The sequence below is a fragment of the Crassostrea angulata genome, chromosome 7 (genome assembly GCF_025612915.1).
Source record: "Crassostrea angulata isolate pt1a10 chromosome 7, ASM2561291v2, whole genome shotgun sequence".
Classification (NCBI taxonomy): Eukaryota; Metazoa; Mollusca; class Bivalvia; order Ostreida; family Ostreidae; genus Magallana; species Magallana angulata.
In genome coordinates this window covers 5,325,253-5,345,040 of record NC_069117.1, presented here as the reverse complement: position 1 = coordinate 5,345,040, position 19,788 = coordinate 5,325,253, and the positions used below count along the sequence as shown (strand labels likewise).

Here is a 19,788-nt window from a genome sequence, read left to right as displayed (position 1 = left end):
CCCCCCCCCCCCCCCCCCCCCCGAAATTTATGATTGAGATATATCATATATCAACAGTAACGTTCTTTAAAAAATATATAAAAGAAGGCCTACAGTTGTAAGTGGATCTAAAGTTGTTTTCCTGTAGGTATAATCCACGTACGTTTCTCTTAAATTTTAAAAATAGTATATTTAAAATTTAAGAGAAACGTACGTGGAGGCAGATCGAGACATAAATAACATTTATTTATGTCTCTGTTGGAGGTAAACAGACTGCATGGTAAATATATAGGCCTATGATAAATAAATAAGTAATAGCAGTCATTTAATACTTTTCACGTCATGAATACATATGCATATAATCATTCTATGTGAACATGGTGAACATATTTATATATCTTATGTGGGTTTTTTAATGCATAGATATATTGATCGTCTTACTAGGCATCACAATTTTTTTATTTATTAGGATTAATACAATATACCATTAATTCAAACAATCTCAGATTTATTTAAACAATATTTTTTTTTTCAATTTCCCATAACTTATTACAATTTTCAACAGCAATACAATATTAAATGTAGTTTAAACTTCAGATTTACAGAAGATGTCACGTTTCGAACTACAACAATAAAATTTTATTTTTTAGTTATATTTACATCTTTTAATTCTTTCTTTCTTTTAATCAAATAATAAATTGATTGTAAAAAGTAAAGTTAAATTGACTAAATTACTGTTAGTGTACATCAGTACGCTAGCTAAAGGCAATTCTCTCCCCCCCCCCCCCCCCCCCCCCGGCCGGGGTCTGGGGTTTAGGGCAAATTAAGCCCCGGTGGGGGGGAGGGGGTTCAGGGGGCGAAGGCCCGAGTAGCACATGGGTTTTACCAAAATTATAAGTCAATTTCCTGTGAAAGAAATCATATGCTACATCCCTTTTCTCTAGCAAATACGTAGCATTGAAAAAAATTTCCCAGTTTGAGATGACACAACAAAGATCGAGTCTTCAATTTATACTAGTATCGACATCATCAAAGAATATTTCCAAAATATATGATACTAGTATCTTACTTCTTCAGTGCATTTGGTATTGTAGATGTTGCAAAGAAACCCGTTAGCTTCAAGCTAAACAAGATGGGATTTTTTTTTAATTCTCTAAATTGGTAATATCAATAAGATATATTTGTTCAGTCACCTATGTTATTTATTTTATAAAAACGTAATTTTAAGTTCTACCTCAGCGGAAATGTTGAAAAATTCTTGTAAAGTCGTCCACGATCCTTTTAGCAACCTTTTTTTTTTGTTATGGTCTGGATAAAACAGGATAAAACGAATTAACTGATGCACTGTATTTCTACTATACTTACTGTTAAATTTTTGATGATTTTTTGGCAATGATTTAATAAAAGACTTTATAAATTCGATCAGTGCACATACTGAATATATAGATTTGAAATTAACGGAATTGTGTTAAATTAAGACTCAAAATAAATTGAAACAAGTAGTGCTGGATGGTAAATTATTCTCTCTCCTCTCTCTCTCTCCTCTCTCTCTCTCTCTCTCTCTCTCTCTCTCCCCTCTCTCTCTCTCTCTCTCTCTCTCTCTCTCTCTCTCTCTCTCTCTCTCTCTCTCTCTCTCTCTCTCTCTCTCTCTCTCTCTCTCTCTCTCCTCTCTCTCTCTCTCTCTCTCTCTCTCTCTCTCTCTCTCTGGTTTGAACATATTTTAATGCATATTTACACAATGGGATTGGGCATAAGTTCCATAACTTATTAAGCCCTCTCTCCCTACAAAATTATTGACAAACATAATATAAAGCATAGTAAAAGGTCACATATTTAAAACAGATGCAATATATATCACATGCATTACTAAAGTTGCTAATAAATGGCACTATAAAATAGATATAAATATATAAAGTGTAGTACATTACGAAAAACGTTCAGATTTTTTTATGAAACCATAGAGAACAAATTTAAGTTTCATTAAGACTATCATCGCCCAGAGCAACACGTGTGTTGACTATATTCAAATTTCGAATCTTAAAAACATTATTAAAAAGCTCGTCTCTGGCGCGTGCATACTTAGTACAAGAGAAAAAATAATGATAAGTGTCTTCAACTTTTCCACATGTACATAAAGGCTATCAATGATATTATAACGAAATAAGTCACAATTTAGTATGCAATTATGACGTAATTTAGTATGGATTATATTGTATGTTCTATCTCCAAAAGAGAAGTATGATGGCGGAGATTTATTTATATTAAAAATATCTTTATCTGAAGTGATTAAATTGATGAAGGTTGATAGTGAATTAACCACCCTGGTATGCAGAGGTAGGGAGTTATTCCCCAATGACTGTTGGAATTAAAGAAGATGTGTACACTTGCAATCGACATTTTGGTAAGGAATAGTTTTGAGAATTTCTCATCGTATAATTAGACAAATTACACCACTTGTCTGGAAAACATTCCTTAATGTAAGAAGGTATAATATTTTTATCTACCTTGAACATTTTTTTAGTCTAGCTATTTTACGTCTTGTACTTAAAGAATTTCAACCTGTTTCTAAGTAGAGCGAGTCTCTGGAAGCAAAAATTGATAAACCAGTAACAATTCTAGCAGCTGTTAGTTAATTGTATTTGTTCAAGCTTTTCTGTGTCTGCAAGAGAACACCCTCCCCAAACTTCTGAAGCATATTCCAAATGTGGCCTAATACAGGATGTGCACTAGTGTGTACATAAGGGATAAAGATTTACGATTTAATTTACATTTTAGTTTTTTCATTAGACTTAATTTTTTGTGTGCCTTTGCTATTATGTTATCAATATATGCTGTCCATCTGAGATTTTTGGAAAAAGTTAATCCTAAGTGTTTATGGTAGACACAAACTCTACGTTACAATTTTGAAAATTTTAGAGATGGATATTTAAAAAGGTTTTTTGTGTTAAAATACATATAGCTTTTGTTGTTTTCTCTCTCTCTCTCTCTCTCTCTCTCTCTCATAGTTTTTAAAAGGTAGTTTAAAGTTTTGCTTTGATAACGTTCTTGTAATTAATTGTTTTTTTTTTTATTTAATTTCGACATATATTGAAAGAATTGATATTCAATTTTTTAGCAGTTTTCTTTAGCAGGATACTCTTGAAGGCAATTTTTGTCTTCTTTGAATGAAGATGTTACAAACAAATTATTATCTTGGTGATATAAACATTAGTGCTGTGAACATACCGGAATTCTGGATCTCATCCGTTTCTGGCAATAGTTTTACTCTTAATTCCTCGTTCTGATTGGTTAATATTTCGTGACGTCGAATGTGTTCGCGCCAACTTCACCCCTTGTCAGCTTGGGTCCACTACACGGACGGAAAACTTGTATATATATGGTAATTAATAGTCACGATTTCTTCACTCTGCTCTATAACATAAAATATTAACGCTCATCTTTCAGAATAATGTAACTGTTTAAAAAGATTCACTGATCCTAACAAAAAAATAAGTGTTGCAACTTTTGTTTACATTTCACTTTCAGAGCGGTTCAATCCCTCGTCTGATTGAGATGGAAACCCGAGTACAAAGAAAGTTAGAATTTCAAGTCAAAAAGTCAACTCGATCCACAAGGGCCAAACAAAGAGCTCAGAACCGATATAACGATGAATCGCCAAGAAAAAGATGCAGTGATGGTAATTGTTTCAATGCAACATTTTCTGTATCATTTTTTTAGGGGGCTTTTTTTAAGTGTGAGAAAAACGTTGTATTCAGCAAATTGGGGCCTATGTTTAACAAATCTTTAAACATTATCTAATCTTATGAAGATAAATGAAAAGAAATTTGTATGAACTGATTAATCGTTTGTTGTGTTTCAGATGAAAATGATAAAGGGTTAGCACTAAAATGTTCTCCAACCAAGAAATCAAAGGAAAACTTAGATTCCCCAAGGAGATGTGGAGAAACACCTACACGCTCTGGTTTACGAACAAAACTGTACTCTATGCAGCTAACAGGTAATTTGATTTTGTGAATTTGTTATATACATGCATGTTGTATCAACAATCAAGGAGGGGGGGGGGCTTATACATTAAAAACAATAATAATCATTATTATAATACGTATGAATGAGCTAAAAATATTAAAATCATCTATAGAATAAGAGGTCAATCTGTCAGCACTTAAAGATGAAATAAAAAGGTTTTTTTTTAGATTGTGAAAATATTCCTTCATCTAAGGCTAAGCCCAAGGTTGCAGATCAGGTTGTTTCCTCTCCAATCAGAGTAAAACCCATTAAAACAGCACCAATAGGTAATTAACTGGATTTCAGACACATACTAAAATACTTGCAAATGTAAGATAGAAGTAACCATTCAGAAAACTTTTTAAAATTCTCTTTCCAAATTGCAGAGAAGGAGAATGTGAAATCTCCATTGAAGGAAAAGGCGAGTAAAAAGGCAGACAAGGAAAACACACCTGTAAAAAAACTAACAGGTTGGTTTCAAAAGCAGGTGTCTGGTTATTATGATGTGTAATGTTAGAAATTAATAAGTGTAATTTTCAACAAATTATCATGTTATTAAGTAATGTTTAATAGGTCAAATTTCTACCACATGTAATCATCATTTGATAAATATTTTTTTAAACCTAACAGATGAGTTATAAGTGGTAAATAGCTGTATCCCACCTCAAAATAGTTAAGAAATGTTTCATAAGTTTGGAAGGGATTTCTTTTTTTCATAGTTTTATCCAAGAAAAACAAAAAGGTAATGTAAGACTGTAACAAATAATTCTGTATTTAATTAAGGGATTGGTAAAGTCCAGTCTTCACCAGCTAGAAAACAAATCTTGGCAGACAATGAAAAACCAGTTTCTCCTGTACTCAAACTTCAACGACCAAGTGGTAAGACATAATCTATACCAGTAACATGAATACATTACAGTGCACTAGATTAACAAATCTTTTATACTTACATATCAATCTTGAAAAATTTAATAATTTAAAATCAGTTTAACCTTAGAAACAATGCACATTTATGTGTTCATTTAAGGGCAAGCCTATCATAGAGCCAAACAGACCTTTCACACAGCTAAACCAGATCGTTTGATTGGACGGGAAAAAGAGGTGGAAGAGATCAGTCAGTTTGTCAGAGATCGTGTGTCGCAAAAGACCTCAGGAAGTCTGTATATATCTGGTGCCCCTGGAACAGGCAAAACTGCATCACTATCCCACATTTTGGACAATGTAAAAGTGAGTCAGAAAAGTTTAAACAATGTGTGAATTTTAAGTTTTACTTTTCTAAAGACTAAAGAGCAACAGTAAAATTTCTTTGATTTAATATTTATGATTTCTGTTTTAGGCATCACACAGCTGTAAGAGTTTGTACTTAAACTGCATGACACTTAAAGACTCAGCAACAGTATATGGCAAGCTGTACACAGACTTAACAGGAAAGTCTCCACCATCAGCAAAGGACCGACTCAGGGCTGTAGAAAAATGTCTGACTGCCAGTGGACCAAGCATGTAATTAAAATACAGCACTTTTCATTTGAAGAATAATATCAATTTATAGAATTAAAATGGCCACAGTTTTGAAAAGTATTGAAATTTTGTAAATATGTGGAGGTTTTGAATGCATTTACTGATCAGAAAAAATTATTTTTCTATTACAGCATCATGGTATTAGATGAGATTGATCAGTTAGAAAGCAAAAATCAAGAAATTTTGTACACAATATTTGAGTGGCCATCTTTGTTAAAATCCCGTCTTGTTTTGATTGGTAAGTAAGCGTTACAGTCTGAAATATGTACATTATATATATTAGGTACACAAGATAACCTTCGTTAATTGTTTTAATGAAACACGTTATATTTACTGTTTAAAAATTATCATAAAAGAGGCAGTAAATAAGATCAAAGACAAAACTTTTAATTTAAGCTGGAAAAGAAGAATTCCCAAATTGTGATTGTATATTAGATTTGCATATTCCATAGGCATTGCCAATGCCCTTGACCTGACAGACAGGATTCTACCCCGATTACAAGCCAGGCCAAACTGTAAGCCCCAGCTGTTGAACTTTGCACCATACAGCAGAGATCAGATTGCAGCTATATTGCACGACAGATTAAAAATGGTAAATATCAAACACTTTGCTTTAACATAATAGAAGGGCAGGTTTTGTCATAGAAGTTTTTTGCTCACAGTAACTGAAAGCTCAAGTGAGCTTTTCCAATCACTTTTTGTCTATCATCCATCCATCCATCTGTCTGTCCATCCGTCTGTAAACTTTTCACTTTTTGACTTCCTCTCCAGAACCACTAGGCCAATTTCAACCAAACTGGCACAAAGCATTATTGGGTGAAGGGATTCAAGTGTGTTTAAATAAACATGAATAAACTTCACTTTATTTGTACTGTATCAATGTGATAAGTTTAAAGCAGTTTTCCTTTTTTAAATCAGCTGGAAAAGGATGGAGTGTTGGTAATGGAGCCCAGTGCTGTTCAGTTTTGTGCCAGGAAGATATCTGCAGTTGCTGGAGACATGAGAAAAGCATTGGATGTTTGTAGAAGAGCTGTAGAGATGGTAGAGCATGAAGTGAAAGCACAGCAGGTGCTCAAGATTTCCAGCGCAGGTGAGATATGACAGATCCAAAAATCAATATTCAACAGTGATCTATTTATTTGAAAATCTTTTCAGGCACAATTATAATTACAATTTTGACAATTCATCTTTAGGTTGCCCAAACAGTCCAAACAAAAATGATCCTCCCTTGAAGAAAATAGGAGTAATGCAAATTTCTAAGGTTATATCAGAAGTTTATGGGTCAAGTTCAGCCGCCAACAGTCAGGAAAGCATTCCATTACAACAGAAACTGATTGTGTGCACACTGCTCCTGATGGTAAAACAAGGAAAGTTAAAGGAAGTCACCATGGGCAAGGTTAGTGTGTTTTTTTAAGTATTTGTTTCTGTTCAAATTATTTAAGTGCTCCCTAAATCATCAAGTTAAAATTTAAGTTTTAAGTTCCCATGAGTTGAACTGCATGATATAGCTTTAGATCAGAGAACATTTTTCAAAGAATTTCAAGCAACGATGATATGGTAGTAATGCCTGGCACTTTTAGACCTCCCATGATATGTAGAACTTGTTTATATATCCCTGAAAATACTGACCTATTCGGGATGATGAGAAAAAATATAATTGATATACAGATAAAACCATCCATATCTGTTATTTGTTCATCATTTATGGGACCTTTTACTAAATGTCATTGTATGTATATTATTCACCTATTTACAGCTACATGATACATATACCAAGGTGTGTAGAAAGAGGCAGATGGCTGCCGTGGATTACTCTGAGTACCAGGGAATTATCAGCCTGCTAGAGACTCGGGGCATCACGGCCACCAAAAAAATCAAGGAAGGCAGAATGGCCAAGGTAAAAAATGTTCATTTACCTGTCTTGTCCTAATTGACGTATGTTGAAGTCTTTTGTGAGAGAGTGTTTCTAAAAAAAATCTACATTATTAAATATATCCCAGTCCCTTTTAGTAACTGTCCATTTGTTCTAAATTGTTATGCCATTACTGACAAAATCAAACCAGTTTCTTTATTCTTGGTATTTGATAAGATTTTAATTCAGTTGTTTTTAACTTCAGGTGACACTTAAGCTGGATGAGAAGGAATTGGAGCACACACTACAGGACAAAGTTTTAATGTCTACAATTCTACAAGATGGACTGCCATAGGCATCTTTCCAGAACTTCATGTGCAGGCAATTTTTCATGAAATCAGAAATCTATTGTGTAAATAGATATGTGTCAGAAGTGATTTATTTTTTTATCCTTTACATAAGTCACGTTTTAAAACTCATTTTTATAATTTAAACGAAGAGCAAATTTTATGTGTGTGATTTTATTGTATCAAGATGAAGTAGATTTGGAATGGTACATAGAATTTTATACATGACACTGCAGAAAGAGTTGTCTGGTCAGTTTTATGCAAGCAAACCAAGTCACAATTTTTGTTATTTTACCAAATATTTTTGAATAAATGGAAGCATGTTCTGGACCATAGAGAATTGCATGTATTTATTTTTTGTGTGTTGAGAAAGCTAAGATTGGAAAGGTATGTTATTAAAGTATTGAATGTGTAAATGTATTTATTTTTGTGTAAAAAAAAAGTGGATATATTTTTTCTTGAATAAACAATGACTGGTATGTTTTGACATTATTAAAAGCTGTATGGTCCAATTTTACGATATATTTTTGAAAAATATTTTAGAACACATATTTACAAAGTTTTATACAGATACAAATTTTGTCGCAGTAGAAGGAACCCAAAAAGCCAATTTAAATTTCTTGGTTGATCCACAATAAAAATGTAGACTAGAAGTTCCATGCATTAATACTCTGCTTGAGCAATTCTTGAAAAATTCAAAAGTTACTGGAATTATTTTTTTTTGACAAACATAGGTTTGTTAAAAAGGTTATTTTTCTAATATGGATATGTGGGTTGACTTATTTGTATGGCTAAACATAATCAAATCAAAACCTACCATACAGCTGTAGCATTCTCGCAATTTGATTGCAATTTGTGGAATGTAGATTCCAAACATTTTTTATGTTATTTTGCTTTTCATTTGAAGAATATTATTTGGAAACATGTATTGTCTTTTATTTGAATTGAGTTTGTATGTTGCCCTTATTATAATTATACACGACATTTGTCTTCAGTATACCGTATATCATTTTAAACAAACTACTACAATTGGTCTTTGACTTCCTAGTACACTCGGGTTTCTATAAAAGCTATCACCATAACTAAGGCAGGTTTCTGCATAAAATGTTATTAACATGCCATCTGTTTTGTCACTGATTAAGATATATGATGATTGAATAAAATGTTGATTTGAATATCTTTTGTTTTGTATAGGTCATTTCAGACTTCATTATTTCACTAAGAGAGGTTATGCCTAAGTGCAACAGTAATGGCATTATGAAAGTAGTACTGGTTTTGTAAACGGATTGATGCATGTGAAGTGGATTGATTTATTTAAAAATTTTTATACTAGGACGGGTACATACAGGTATTATATTCAGTACAATTGCCTTCTACTTCCCACCCTGGCTGCATGGAGTGTGCGCCTTATAGTTCTCACATTGTAAGGCTCTTGTCAGTAAAAAAAAAAAAGCAGTTGACCTATGGAGGAAGAAACCTAAAGTTTCAGGATAATATTGCGTGCACAAATGCTCATCAACTCTGGTTTTTTAATTTATCAGTTTTTATTGTAAATTGCATTATCTTTAATTGAGAGGCTGAGGGTCCATGGTTGTATGAAAGTACTGATAAATGTTTATAAATGAACACCTGGTTAAAAGAGTCCTAATTTTGTATCAAGTCAAATATGTGTATTCTAAACAATACGTAGGACCAAACTTAAAAACAATTTGCATGTATCCTCCCATTTTAGTAGGCAAATGTAATTTTTGTTCATCAGAAGTTAGTTTCTTGAGTAATTTCTGCCCATGAGGAAAAAAATTGGCACATACAACTACAAGCTCGACTGTTTAAAATGAAGTAGTCTGTAGATAAACTTTAAACGTGTACTTTTGTGGTATTTTCTCAAAGCCCAAACAATATTTTATTAAAACAGTAACAGTTTGTCTAAGGCATTGAATATTGTTTAATTATTTCCTCGAATTTGGCTTTTTATATAGTAGGGACATTGTTTTGATAATTTGATCGGGATCGAGCTACAATAAATATAGAAATTAGCAGAGAATTGAATTCGCTTCGTTTCTGGTAAGTATGTTAGTTATTAGATTAATAGACGCTTTTGTCGACTATGTAATGGATATATCAGGTAGAAGACGTCGTCTGACTATCGGACCCTGAAAAGGAATCGACATATTTGTCATATGATGAAGAGTTTTGATGTAAACAGTTCTCTAAACTATACAACTTTTGTACTCGATAACAACATTATGGATAGATTGTAGAAAAAGAAAGAAAGTAAGTAAACGAAAACATTATTCATATTATCCAAAAGAACTCCATTATTTATATCAGTGGGCTGATATGGTACAGGTAGAGGTGGTTGAACTCATCTTCCCTAGCCAAGCGTTTTCGGCCCACTCTGTTCCCCACAGTTGAGGTGCGGATCAGAAACCCCTGACTTGGGAAGATGGGTTGAACTAGTCAAAACGTGATTATGAAGTGAATCAAAAACCATAAAAGACCTTTTGGGGCATAATCCTGTTATTTACTTCGCGAAGTAAATTAGTTTGACGTTGTTGACGTTAACGTCAAATCTATCTGCATACCTGTGTACTCTGTTTCCTATTTCACTCTTTCTCTGTCTAATATCCACTCGACCCAACATGACTTTAATTCCACACATTTCGACTCCTGTTATTTTCGGCCTGTACAACTAGTATCCATTTATTCCGTAATAACAATTAAACTTGTAGCCATTTATTCCATAAACAGGAGTACATAGGCTTAGATAGTTTCATAAATGTAGCTTTTCATTTGAAAGCTAAGTGAATAACAGGAGTAAATACCGACGCAAACCCTTGGAACTTATTCGCTTTGCGAAGCTAATAACAGGAGTATACCGGTATATATACAGAGGCGAAGTATTAAATAACAGGAGTATATATATATACCGAGACATTTCATTCTAAATAGCTCCCCAAGAAGAAGATTTCTCCGGGAAAAGGGTTTCTTTGGGGGAGAGATATATTAAAAATGGGGCTTGGTATTTTGGGGGGAAGTGAACATTATAAAACAGTTTCATAAATATAGCTTTTCATTTAAAAGCGAAGCAAATAACAGGAGTAAATACCGACGCAAACCCTTGGAACTTATTCGCTTCGCGAAGCTAATAACAGGAGTATATATATACAGAGGCGAAGTAAATAACAGGAGTATATATATACCGAGACATTTCATTCTAAATAGCTCCCCAAGAGGAAGATTATCCGGGAAAAGGGTTTCTTTGGGGGAGAGATATATTAAAAATGGGGCTTGGTAATTTTGGGGGGGAGTGCACATTATAAAACAGTTTCATAAATATAACTTTTCATTTAAAATCGAAGCGAATAACAGGAGTAAATACCGACGAAAACCTTGAAATTTACTCATAACTAGCACAATCAATAGGCCATGAGGCGCACATGAAATGTTGTCAGTCAAGGTAGAAATTTTATTGGTCCTTAATTGCATTTGTTCCTGAGAAGAATTCAATGTTTTACAATACAAGAGAAGGCAAACGAGATATTTACCGATAGAAGTAGGGATATATATAATTAATGCTCGACAATTTCCGTAACCGGATATTATTATAGGTTACGGAGAAATTAAGGGAATATCACCTTTTAAAATCATTTATTTCATTTTAGTGAAGGATTACGAACATACTTTGATACTATAATAATAACGTGTTAGCCTAAAAGTCGATTATAGAAATTCTTAATCCAAGCGGAAATTTTATAAGAGAGGATAACTCTTTCAATACTGATAACTCTAGTTTATGAAAAGTGTAGGCGGATTGAGTTTTATACCATGAGTATAATAATTGAAATGAAAAGGTAACATAACCAATTGCCTACACTAAAATCACAATAAGAATGAAAATCTTATGGATGTTTTTACGTAATAAATGAATATATGCTTGTTGACACCGAAAATGACTGGAATGGAAATGTGTGCTGAATGTATATAATTGAAGTAAGAATGTACATTGTGAAAACTTCTGACACATTTGACGTTAACGTCAACAACGTCAAACTTATTTACTTCGCGAAGTAAATAACAGGATAATGCCCCATTTGGTCACATGTAGTTCAACTGAGCAGAAGGATCAAATGGTTTATTTTTTTCCAAATATTGTCAAACCCATTTTGCTCTAATAAATAATAACTGCAATTGTTGTTGACCAATGTATTTTTATATTTTCGTGTTCTTTTTGCCAATTTAAACCAAACTTGTCACAAAGCACCCTGGATTAAAGCACTCACTGTTGAATTTGATCAAATGAGGGGATACACCATCTTTAAATGTGAATTTTTTAAAGTAAAAATTGATAATTGTTTATTGTCTAAAAAAAATCTTCTTTAAAACCATTCCCCCAGAAATGCTGATCTTTTTAGGATAACTTTATACAGTTTAGTGTCAAGTTTGTTCAAACCCTAACCCCTGGGTTGTATCTTGTAACTCTGCAAACTTTCCTTTATCATATTATGTAGATTCAAGTTGTCCAAACAGTTAGTCTGGACCATACATGGGACCCAAAAGGGGCACAACTGTTTACAAAGAAATACAGTGAGAAGTATTCTTAGAAACTCCCACATAACAGATTACAATAATACAGAGCAATCTTCTTACTAATCATGCTAATAATAACATTTAAAGTCATGATCGTCCATACTTGACCCCCAGATAATAAACAGTTTGCTGGTTATTAGATTATAATAAAATTCAGTGAAATCTGTCAGACAGATTAGAAATGTAATGAAATTAGATTTAAGCATTTGTTTTGCCATGAATCTAATTTAATGTTAGTGTGAACATAAACAGATAAAAAACTTCCATTGTATGATCCTTTTAATTATTATGCATATTGCAATGATGTTGTTTAATTTTTAGGTGAGCCATGATAACTCTCTCAAAGAAGCTGAAGCAGCCCCCAGAGTCGCCAAAAAACAAAAAAGTTGCTGAAGACATTACAAAGAGAATATCCATTCGAGATAAACTTTTAGTCAAAGGTAAATTTTTTAGTGTGAATCTAAATTTCATTCTGAACATTTACCTATGATTCTTAAACTTTGTATGCTTTTTTGTCCACAACAAAACATCAGGCACAAAAGAAGCTGCAGATGGTCACAGATGGATGACCTGGGAGATTCTGTTCCTTAAGTGTTAAAAAGTTACAATATACGGCACACAAAAACCTGCATTAGTTTTGAGCTGAGAAAGCTTATTTCCACACAAATTATGTAAAAAAAAAAATAGTCCCATTAAATTCATCAGACAATTTGCTACTGATGTCGTTGCTTTACTTGCCTTAGACGTTTTCTAAATGAAGCTAACCATTTATGCATGTAAACAAACTACACTACTTCACTAAATGGGCTTGTGATGGTGTTTAAAAGAAAATCAAAGGTAAGTGATGTGTGCGATATCTTTAGTAAGATGTCTGAGGATTTCTCGAAATCAAATATTTATACAGAATTTGTTTGGAAATAAGACTTATCAGTCCAAAACTAGCACAAGTTTGTGTAGGCTGTAAATTGCAACTTTTTAATACATAAGAAACTGGTCGTTGATCCAAATTTTTTTAAGACCAGGAGCTACAGACCTGCAGCTATCACAAGTGCAATTTTTCATATATATCAATTTATATGGTTTTGTAATAATGTTAATGAATCATTTTTTAATTTTTTTACAGAGGTTCAGGAGATGGAAGAAAACTTACCTAAAACCTGCACTGTGAACTTTGAAGATCCTAATAAATTACATGTGTTTGATCTGACCATTGTCCCAGATGAAGGATTTTGGAAGAGTGGAAAATTTAAATTTCGTCTTGATATACCAGAGGAATATAACATAGTAGTCAGTATACACGCAGTTGTTTTCCTTTTTCTGTACAAAAATTTTGAAATTCCATAACCTCATGGATAAATACAAACAATTTCTATGCTTGAATACGGTAGATATTGATTTATAATGTTTATAATGATATTTTAATTGCTTGGTCAATTATTCAATAAGATGAAAGAAAATACATGTAAGACATATTTTATACAAGTTATTGGAAATGTTAAGAAAAGATCTTATTATGCATCTTAATGTAAAGTTGAATACTGTTATTGATTTCCTGAACAAAATTTGTCATTGTAGCCTCCAAATGTTGTGTGTAATACAAGGATATGGCACCCTAATATTAATGAAGATGGAGAAGTTTGCCTAAGTCTGCTACGCCAGAACTCATACGACAGCTTAGGTAAGACGGGTTTAATGCAATTTTACAAAGTAAGATTAAAGGTAACCTCGATGAGAACAGAGGATATATTGGAGTACAATATTAATTTCAAAATTTTTGCTCATTGACTAGCTATTTATACTCAGTTATTAATGTTCCAGTACATACATTTATTGAAAATCACAATTTAAAGGTTATAACACAAACATACATATTGTAATTTTGCCCCCCTTCGAAGGAGGGAGGGCATATTGTTTTGCTGCTGTCTGATGGTCGGTCCACCAACAGTTTCCATTCATTTTCTTCGCAAAGGATGCACTTATTAAAATGAAATTTAGTATACAGGTATATCATAATAATATCTAGGTCTAGTTCGATTTTGGGTACGATCGAGCTATTTTCGACAGAGTTGTGCCCCTTGGACATAGAAAAAATCCAATTATTTGCAGTTTCCCCTCATTTTCTTTGAAGAGGATGCACATAATTGAAATGAAATTTGATGTACAGATTAATCATAATAATATTTAGGTCAAGTTTGATTTTGGGTGCGATCGTGCAATTTTTGACAGAGCTATGCCCCTTGTACTTAGAAAAATTCCAATTATTTGCAGTTTCCGTTCATTTTCTTCGCCAAGGATGCACATATTGAAATAAAATTTGATATACAGCTTCATTATAATAATATCTAGGTCAAGTTTGATTTTGGGTACATCGAGCATTTTTTGACAGAGTTATGTGCCTTGAATTTAGAAAAATTTCAATTATTTGTAGTTTCTGTTCCTTTTCTTCGCAGATGTTTCCAAGGGAGGGGGGCATAAGTGTTTTAAAGAAACGTTAGTAGAAATTGATTTAAATCTTTAAGATGAGTTTGATATGATTACCGGTATATATGTTCCATTTTAAGAGAAATTTTAATAATGAAAAGAAAATTTTCTATTTTTCATAGGTTGGGCACCCACTAGACGACTGAAGGATGTTGTGTGGGGCTTAAACTCTTTATTTTCAGTGAGTTGATTTACTGTTATCATTGATACGCTACATTCAAACCAAACAGTTTCACCAGGTAATGGCCGGTATGAGCCAGTTTGTCTATCACAATATTTCAATCTTTTCATCAATAATAAATTCTACTCAGTGATAAATTTTTTACCCTCAGGTAATGGCCGGTATGGGCCAGTTTGTCTATCACAATATTTCAATCTTTTCATCAATAATAAATTCTACTCAGTGATAAATTTTTTACCCTCATTGTATCAAAACAGAGTGGCTATGATAACCAATTAAATAAAATGTTATGAAATGAAATTCACATCAAGTTTATCTTTTTCTTATATAATTTTTTATTTTAAGTAAAACACATATAATTGTACCTGGTAATTGTTCACCTGAAGCAGTAAAACAGCAATTGTTGTTTGACAAAAACGTAAATTTTGAGTTTAGCTTATAAGTTGCACTTGGAAAGGGTTCAATGTTTGTGAAATCTTAATTTCAACCTTTTCACCTCATCTGTGTTATGGTAAATTTAAATAGGTGAACAAGTTAAATAGAAACAGTTTAAGAGTACATTTTATTATTTTCACTGAATTGTTCTACATGTATGTTGCCATATTAAGTCCCATTCATGTAACATTGTAGGAAGCTCACAACCTATTAACTGAAATAATCTCTTCTTCAGCCTTTTATACCATTTACAAGTGTCACAAGTAAACTTGATTTGGCCACAGTTAAAGAATGTGATTACTATAGTTAGGGCCCCGCAAGGATTTGCGGGTGCCCTATAGTAATCACTCTGTCTGTCTGTCACGTTTCCGTCCACAAATTTTCTGTTTTTTTTTCTAATAACTTTTTTTATGGTTGCCCAATCAAGTTCAAATTTGGTATGGTAGTTCAGTAGGCAGAAATACATATTTTGATGCTATGTTTGGTTCTCTATGTCTTCTGGTTTGGAGCTGGGGTGGTGGGGTAGATTCCTTAACTATGCATAAATATGAATGGGCAAAGAGAGATAACTGCTGAGAATGTTACCATTCTATGCTTGAAAGGCTGTGCAATATTTGTCCTTTGGGATTAATTAACCTTCCACAGGAAGAAAATCCTAAGCTTTATCTTTATCTGTCACATTGAGATTAATTACTGCACTGCCCGTATCTGCAAATGAACTTTGTTTTGAAGTTAAGGTCAATTTTGAATGATGTGTAGTATTGTGTACATTCATTGAAATAAAGATTTAAAATATAATATTCATACTTTATTTTGGTTAAAATACCATACACAATGATTTATGATAATTTTATTGAATTCTAAAATCAAGATATATATTAAGATATCCTTTTTCACTATTTTATTTTTTAATTATTTTATTTTTTTCTGCCTTAATGCTGTTAATTTTAACAGGTAATCAGATAATAACCCCATTCTGTCATTTCTGAAAAAAAATCTTATTGTAAATTTAGAAGAAAAGGATGAGAGAGCAGAACAATTAATAATTATCTTGCCTGCTGCAGAAAATTTAGAGGCTTATCTCTATCTGTCATATGAAAATTAATGAACACCTTTGTCTGCAACTGATGTTTGTTTTGAAGTTGAGGTCAACCCTGGGTGATGCAATGTATTTGCATTCACTGAAGGCTTGCATTTTATAAAAACACCTGTTTAAATACACATTTTATTTAGTTTTTTTTATAAGACATGAGGTTATCCCTGTTTTATGCAGATACAAGGTTACTATTTAGAGTTTTTGGACATTCAGGAATTATCTTGAAATTTTAAAGAAGATTCAATGTTAATATAAAGAGGATGGAATTCAAAGTTTTTTTCACTTCTCTATATTAATTGTCACAGCGGGGCCCTTCCTGACTGGTCAGTTTTCTAGTTTAGTTACAATTCTGCAACTAATACATTATAATTCAAGTTCATATTTTTAAAGCTATTTTCATGATATCTTGAAATGATTTTTTCATTTATTTCCAGGATTTATTGAATTTTGATGACCCATTAAATGTGGAGGCTGCAGACCATTACTCAAGGAACAAGGTTTGTTTGACTTGTATTTATTTGAAATTTCTTGAAATGTAAAATAAATCTTAGATTCTATAAGCAGGAAAAGCAGTAAGAAAAAGATCTCCAACATGTGATATACATTAACATATTTATCTGATACTAGCATATGTATATATATATTATTATTTATTAGGTCTGTTACTGACTGTCTGCAGAAATATTTGTCGAGTTATAAAAGTTCAAAGAAGTCAAAGCGAAGCCAAGCCTACTATGTACTTAAAAAACCAGGCATATTTTTTTAGACGGTCATTGACAAACCTAATAAGTGGGGTTTTTTTGTCAAGGACCCAAACTTTTTGTATATATTGTATTTTAAATTTTAAAAAAATAACCAAAAAAGATGATATAACTGAAAGGTTGCCATCTTGCGGACTATAGAAATATGGATGGCAATCACATGAATTGTTTTATCCAATATGACATTGCAACATTTAAGTTTGAGGCAAAACAAATTATGAAATTTGTATTATCTGCTTTTATATCTATGAAGTGCAAGGATATTAAAAATCTTATGTTTATCTTTTAGGAATCATTCAAAGCCAAAGTGAGAGACTATATACAAATGTATGCAACCAGGTGATGAACATCACCGTCTATAACAACTGAAGTGTTCCACCAGTGTGAATCCATCATAGAGATTTCAGCAGTTACCATGGTTACAGTATTGCAGAGAAACAGTGCATCAGAGTTTGAACACTGATCTCCCATTTTGCGGACTGACGAAGTCTTTGCTGCTCGGCCATGTAAACTCTCACTAGAACTCTGCTTTAAATAGTGACCTGTTATTTTTTATGAATCATTTGCTTTTTCTATATTGTTCTTTCCGTTTAATACTTAATGGTTTTGGCAGTGGTATGATAAAGGTGTAGATGTGAGAAGATTGCCCGTTATAGAAGAGTGAGGATATTTAATTGTTGAAGAAGTATAGATATACAAGCATGGTCAGCTATTAATTGAACACAATATTTTGCTTGTATTGCTACATTTAAGAATGTTTGGAACTAATAAGGCATTATCCTGATGTAATTGTGGGTGATGTCACCCCGCCATGTCAGAGTATAGTAATGTTTGTGGGATGTTTGAACTGGTTGGAGTATGGTGCTATCTCTGCTTTAGAAGATTATTTGCTATGTCAGAATAGATTTCCATTCTTTTCTGCAATGATTGCAACCAAATGCTATAAACATGTACCATGTGAATCAACAAAGAAAACATAAATTATTTGTACCTGGTATTCAATCCCAATTTTAGCATGTATATGTATAACTAAATGTATTCTTCAATTTGATGGTGTTGAACACTACTTATATATTACACAATGGATAATCAGCATAGAATGAAGTAAAAAAAGTGTGTGCTGTGAGATTGACATGAAGCTCAAATAATGGATGTAGTATTTCAACTCTGTTCCTTGATAAATGTATGATATTTACAAAATATTTTAAGCATTAATTGCATGGAATTTTACTGTCTTATTTTCCTAAAGTCTAAAGGATTACAAATTTATTTTTTCTTATGACTACATTGTACAAGATGTAATGTTTTAGGGTTGTTTTTTTTTTAATTATAAACTTATACATTAATACATGTATATGTATATATGCCATGTGCCTATGTCAGTATTTAATAATGCTGTATGTATGATGTATAGATAACAGATTAGTAAAATCAATAACATATATGACCCAGTCACTGCTCCAATGGACTGGGAATCTACTTAATTAATACACCAGGCCAGTGGTGTAATGGAGTTGTGCATTGCTGGACCATTCTGTAGCTGATTCAGGCAAGGAATGCTCCCAGGACCACTGTTTGGTAGACTATTTGTTCCCTGACCCTTCCATGCTCCTATCCCACAAACATTTGGGTTTAAAGCTACATTGAATACAAACAGAATTGCTGTGATTTTTAATGTTATGATGAATGAAAAAATAAAAATATAATTCAATATCAAAGTTTATTGCACGTAAGAGCTATTTTTATGTTGAAAGCAAGGATTATGATCTCGTGTGGTGATAATTAAAACGAAAGTATAGGGGTGTACATTGTCAACTATGTTAACTCTTATATTAATTTTCCAACTACACTCCTGCGAATGTGTTCGGAATGTTTTCTTTATCGTTGCTAAGTATGTAATAAATCCAGAGGTGCTCGAATGAAAGTTCACGAGACTTCACCGAGATTTGTTCAGTTCCTGTAAAATTTTGAGCGGAAGTATAAGTGTTCGGATAATATTCTCAAAATACGTATGTACTGGTCGTTTTTCATATCATATCCTACTTTGATTTATGTTAAAAAATGACAATCTTTTAAGATGTATGCCATATTTCACCATATAGCGGTTATTTATAGTAAACGATACTGTTCAGAACAGAGTTATCGTTCGTGTTCAACCACGTGTAGAGTGGTTGAAAATATAAACATTGGGTTACTTAATAAAATCATAGCCATTTTGTGGTGTGCAATACTATGTTTTTAAAAAAAATAATGGGTGTCTGTTTTGCATAAAAACTTAGTATGTCGAGACATTTGCAAGGAACATTCTGCATAAAATAGTATAGTCTGTTTCACTATTGATATTATTACTAGGTCAGGCGCAGATCGAAAATCAATCCTCAGGGGGAATCTCTACTAAGCATGTTAATTGTTGCAACAACAGACAAAAACTATTTTTTGTATTGTCACATTTATTTTTAGAACACATTTTATCCACCAATTAATGAAGATAAAGTTTAAAATCAATAAACCTCTACTTTTTATATTTGATTGCAAGTACCTAG

At 32.5% G+C, this 19,788-nt stretch overlaps 2 protein-coding genes across 4 annotated transcripts; both read left to right on the top strand.

Annotated features, from left to right (window-relative positions):
* Positions 1–3,214: 3,214 nt before the first annotated feature.
* On the top strand, positions 3,215–8,876 carry LOC128156991 (cell division control protein 6 homolog). The gene is made up of 14 exons (XM_052819336.1): positions 3,215–3,358; positions 3,505–3,655; positions 3,839–3,976; positions 4,173–4,271; positions 4,371–4,454; positions 4,768–4,863; positions 5,012–5,211; positions 5,321–5,484; positions 5,634–5,740; positions 5,955–6,094; positions 6,421–6,592; positions 6,696–6,898; positions 7,259–7,399; positions 7,620–8,876. The coding sequence occupies exons 1-14, from the start codon at positions 3,356–3,358 to the stop codon at positions 7,707–7,709; spliced, it is 1,788 nt and encodes a 595-aa protein (XP_052675296.1). The 5' UTR covers positions 3,215–3,355; the 3' UTR covers positions 7,710–8,876.
* Positions 8,877–9,723: 847 nt separating this feature from the next.
* On the top strand, positions 9,724–18,966 carry LOC128156694 (NEDD8-conjugating enzyme UBE2F-like). 3 transcript variants are annotated; one of them, XM_052818927.1, is made up of 7 exons: positions 9,724–9,765; positions 12,613–12,731; positions 13,415–13,578; positions 13,867–13,969; positions 14,895–14,953; positions 16,919–16,981; positions 17,535–18,966. In XM_052818927.1, exons 2-7 carry the CDS (start codon positions 12,620–12,622, stop codon positions 17,586–17,588), a joined length of 555 nt encoding a protein of 184 aa, XP_052674887.1. In that variant the 5' UTR covers positions 9,724–9,765; positions 12,613–12,619; the 3' UTR covers positions 17,589–18,966. The 3 variants fall into 3 exon arrangements, with proteins under 3 accessions (XP_052674887.1, XP_052674888.1, XP_052674891.1); XM_052818928.1 differs by lacking the exon at positions 9,724–9,765 and adding an exon at positions 9,776–9,899; XM_052818931.1 differs by lacking the exon at positions 9,724–9,765 and adding an exon at positions 12,097–12,288.
* The last annotated feature ends 822 nt before the right edge of the window (positions 18,967–19,788 follow it).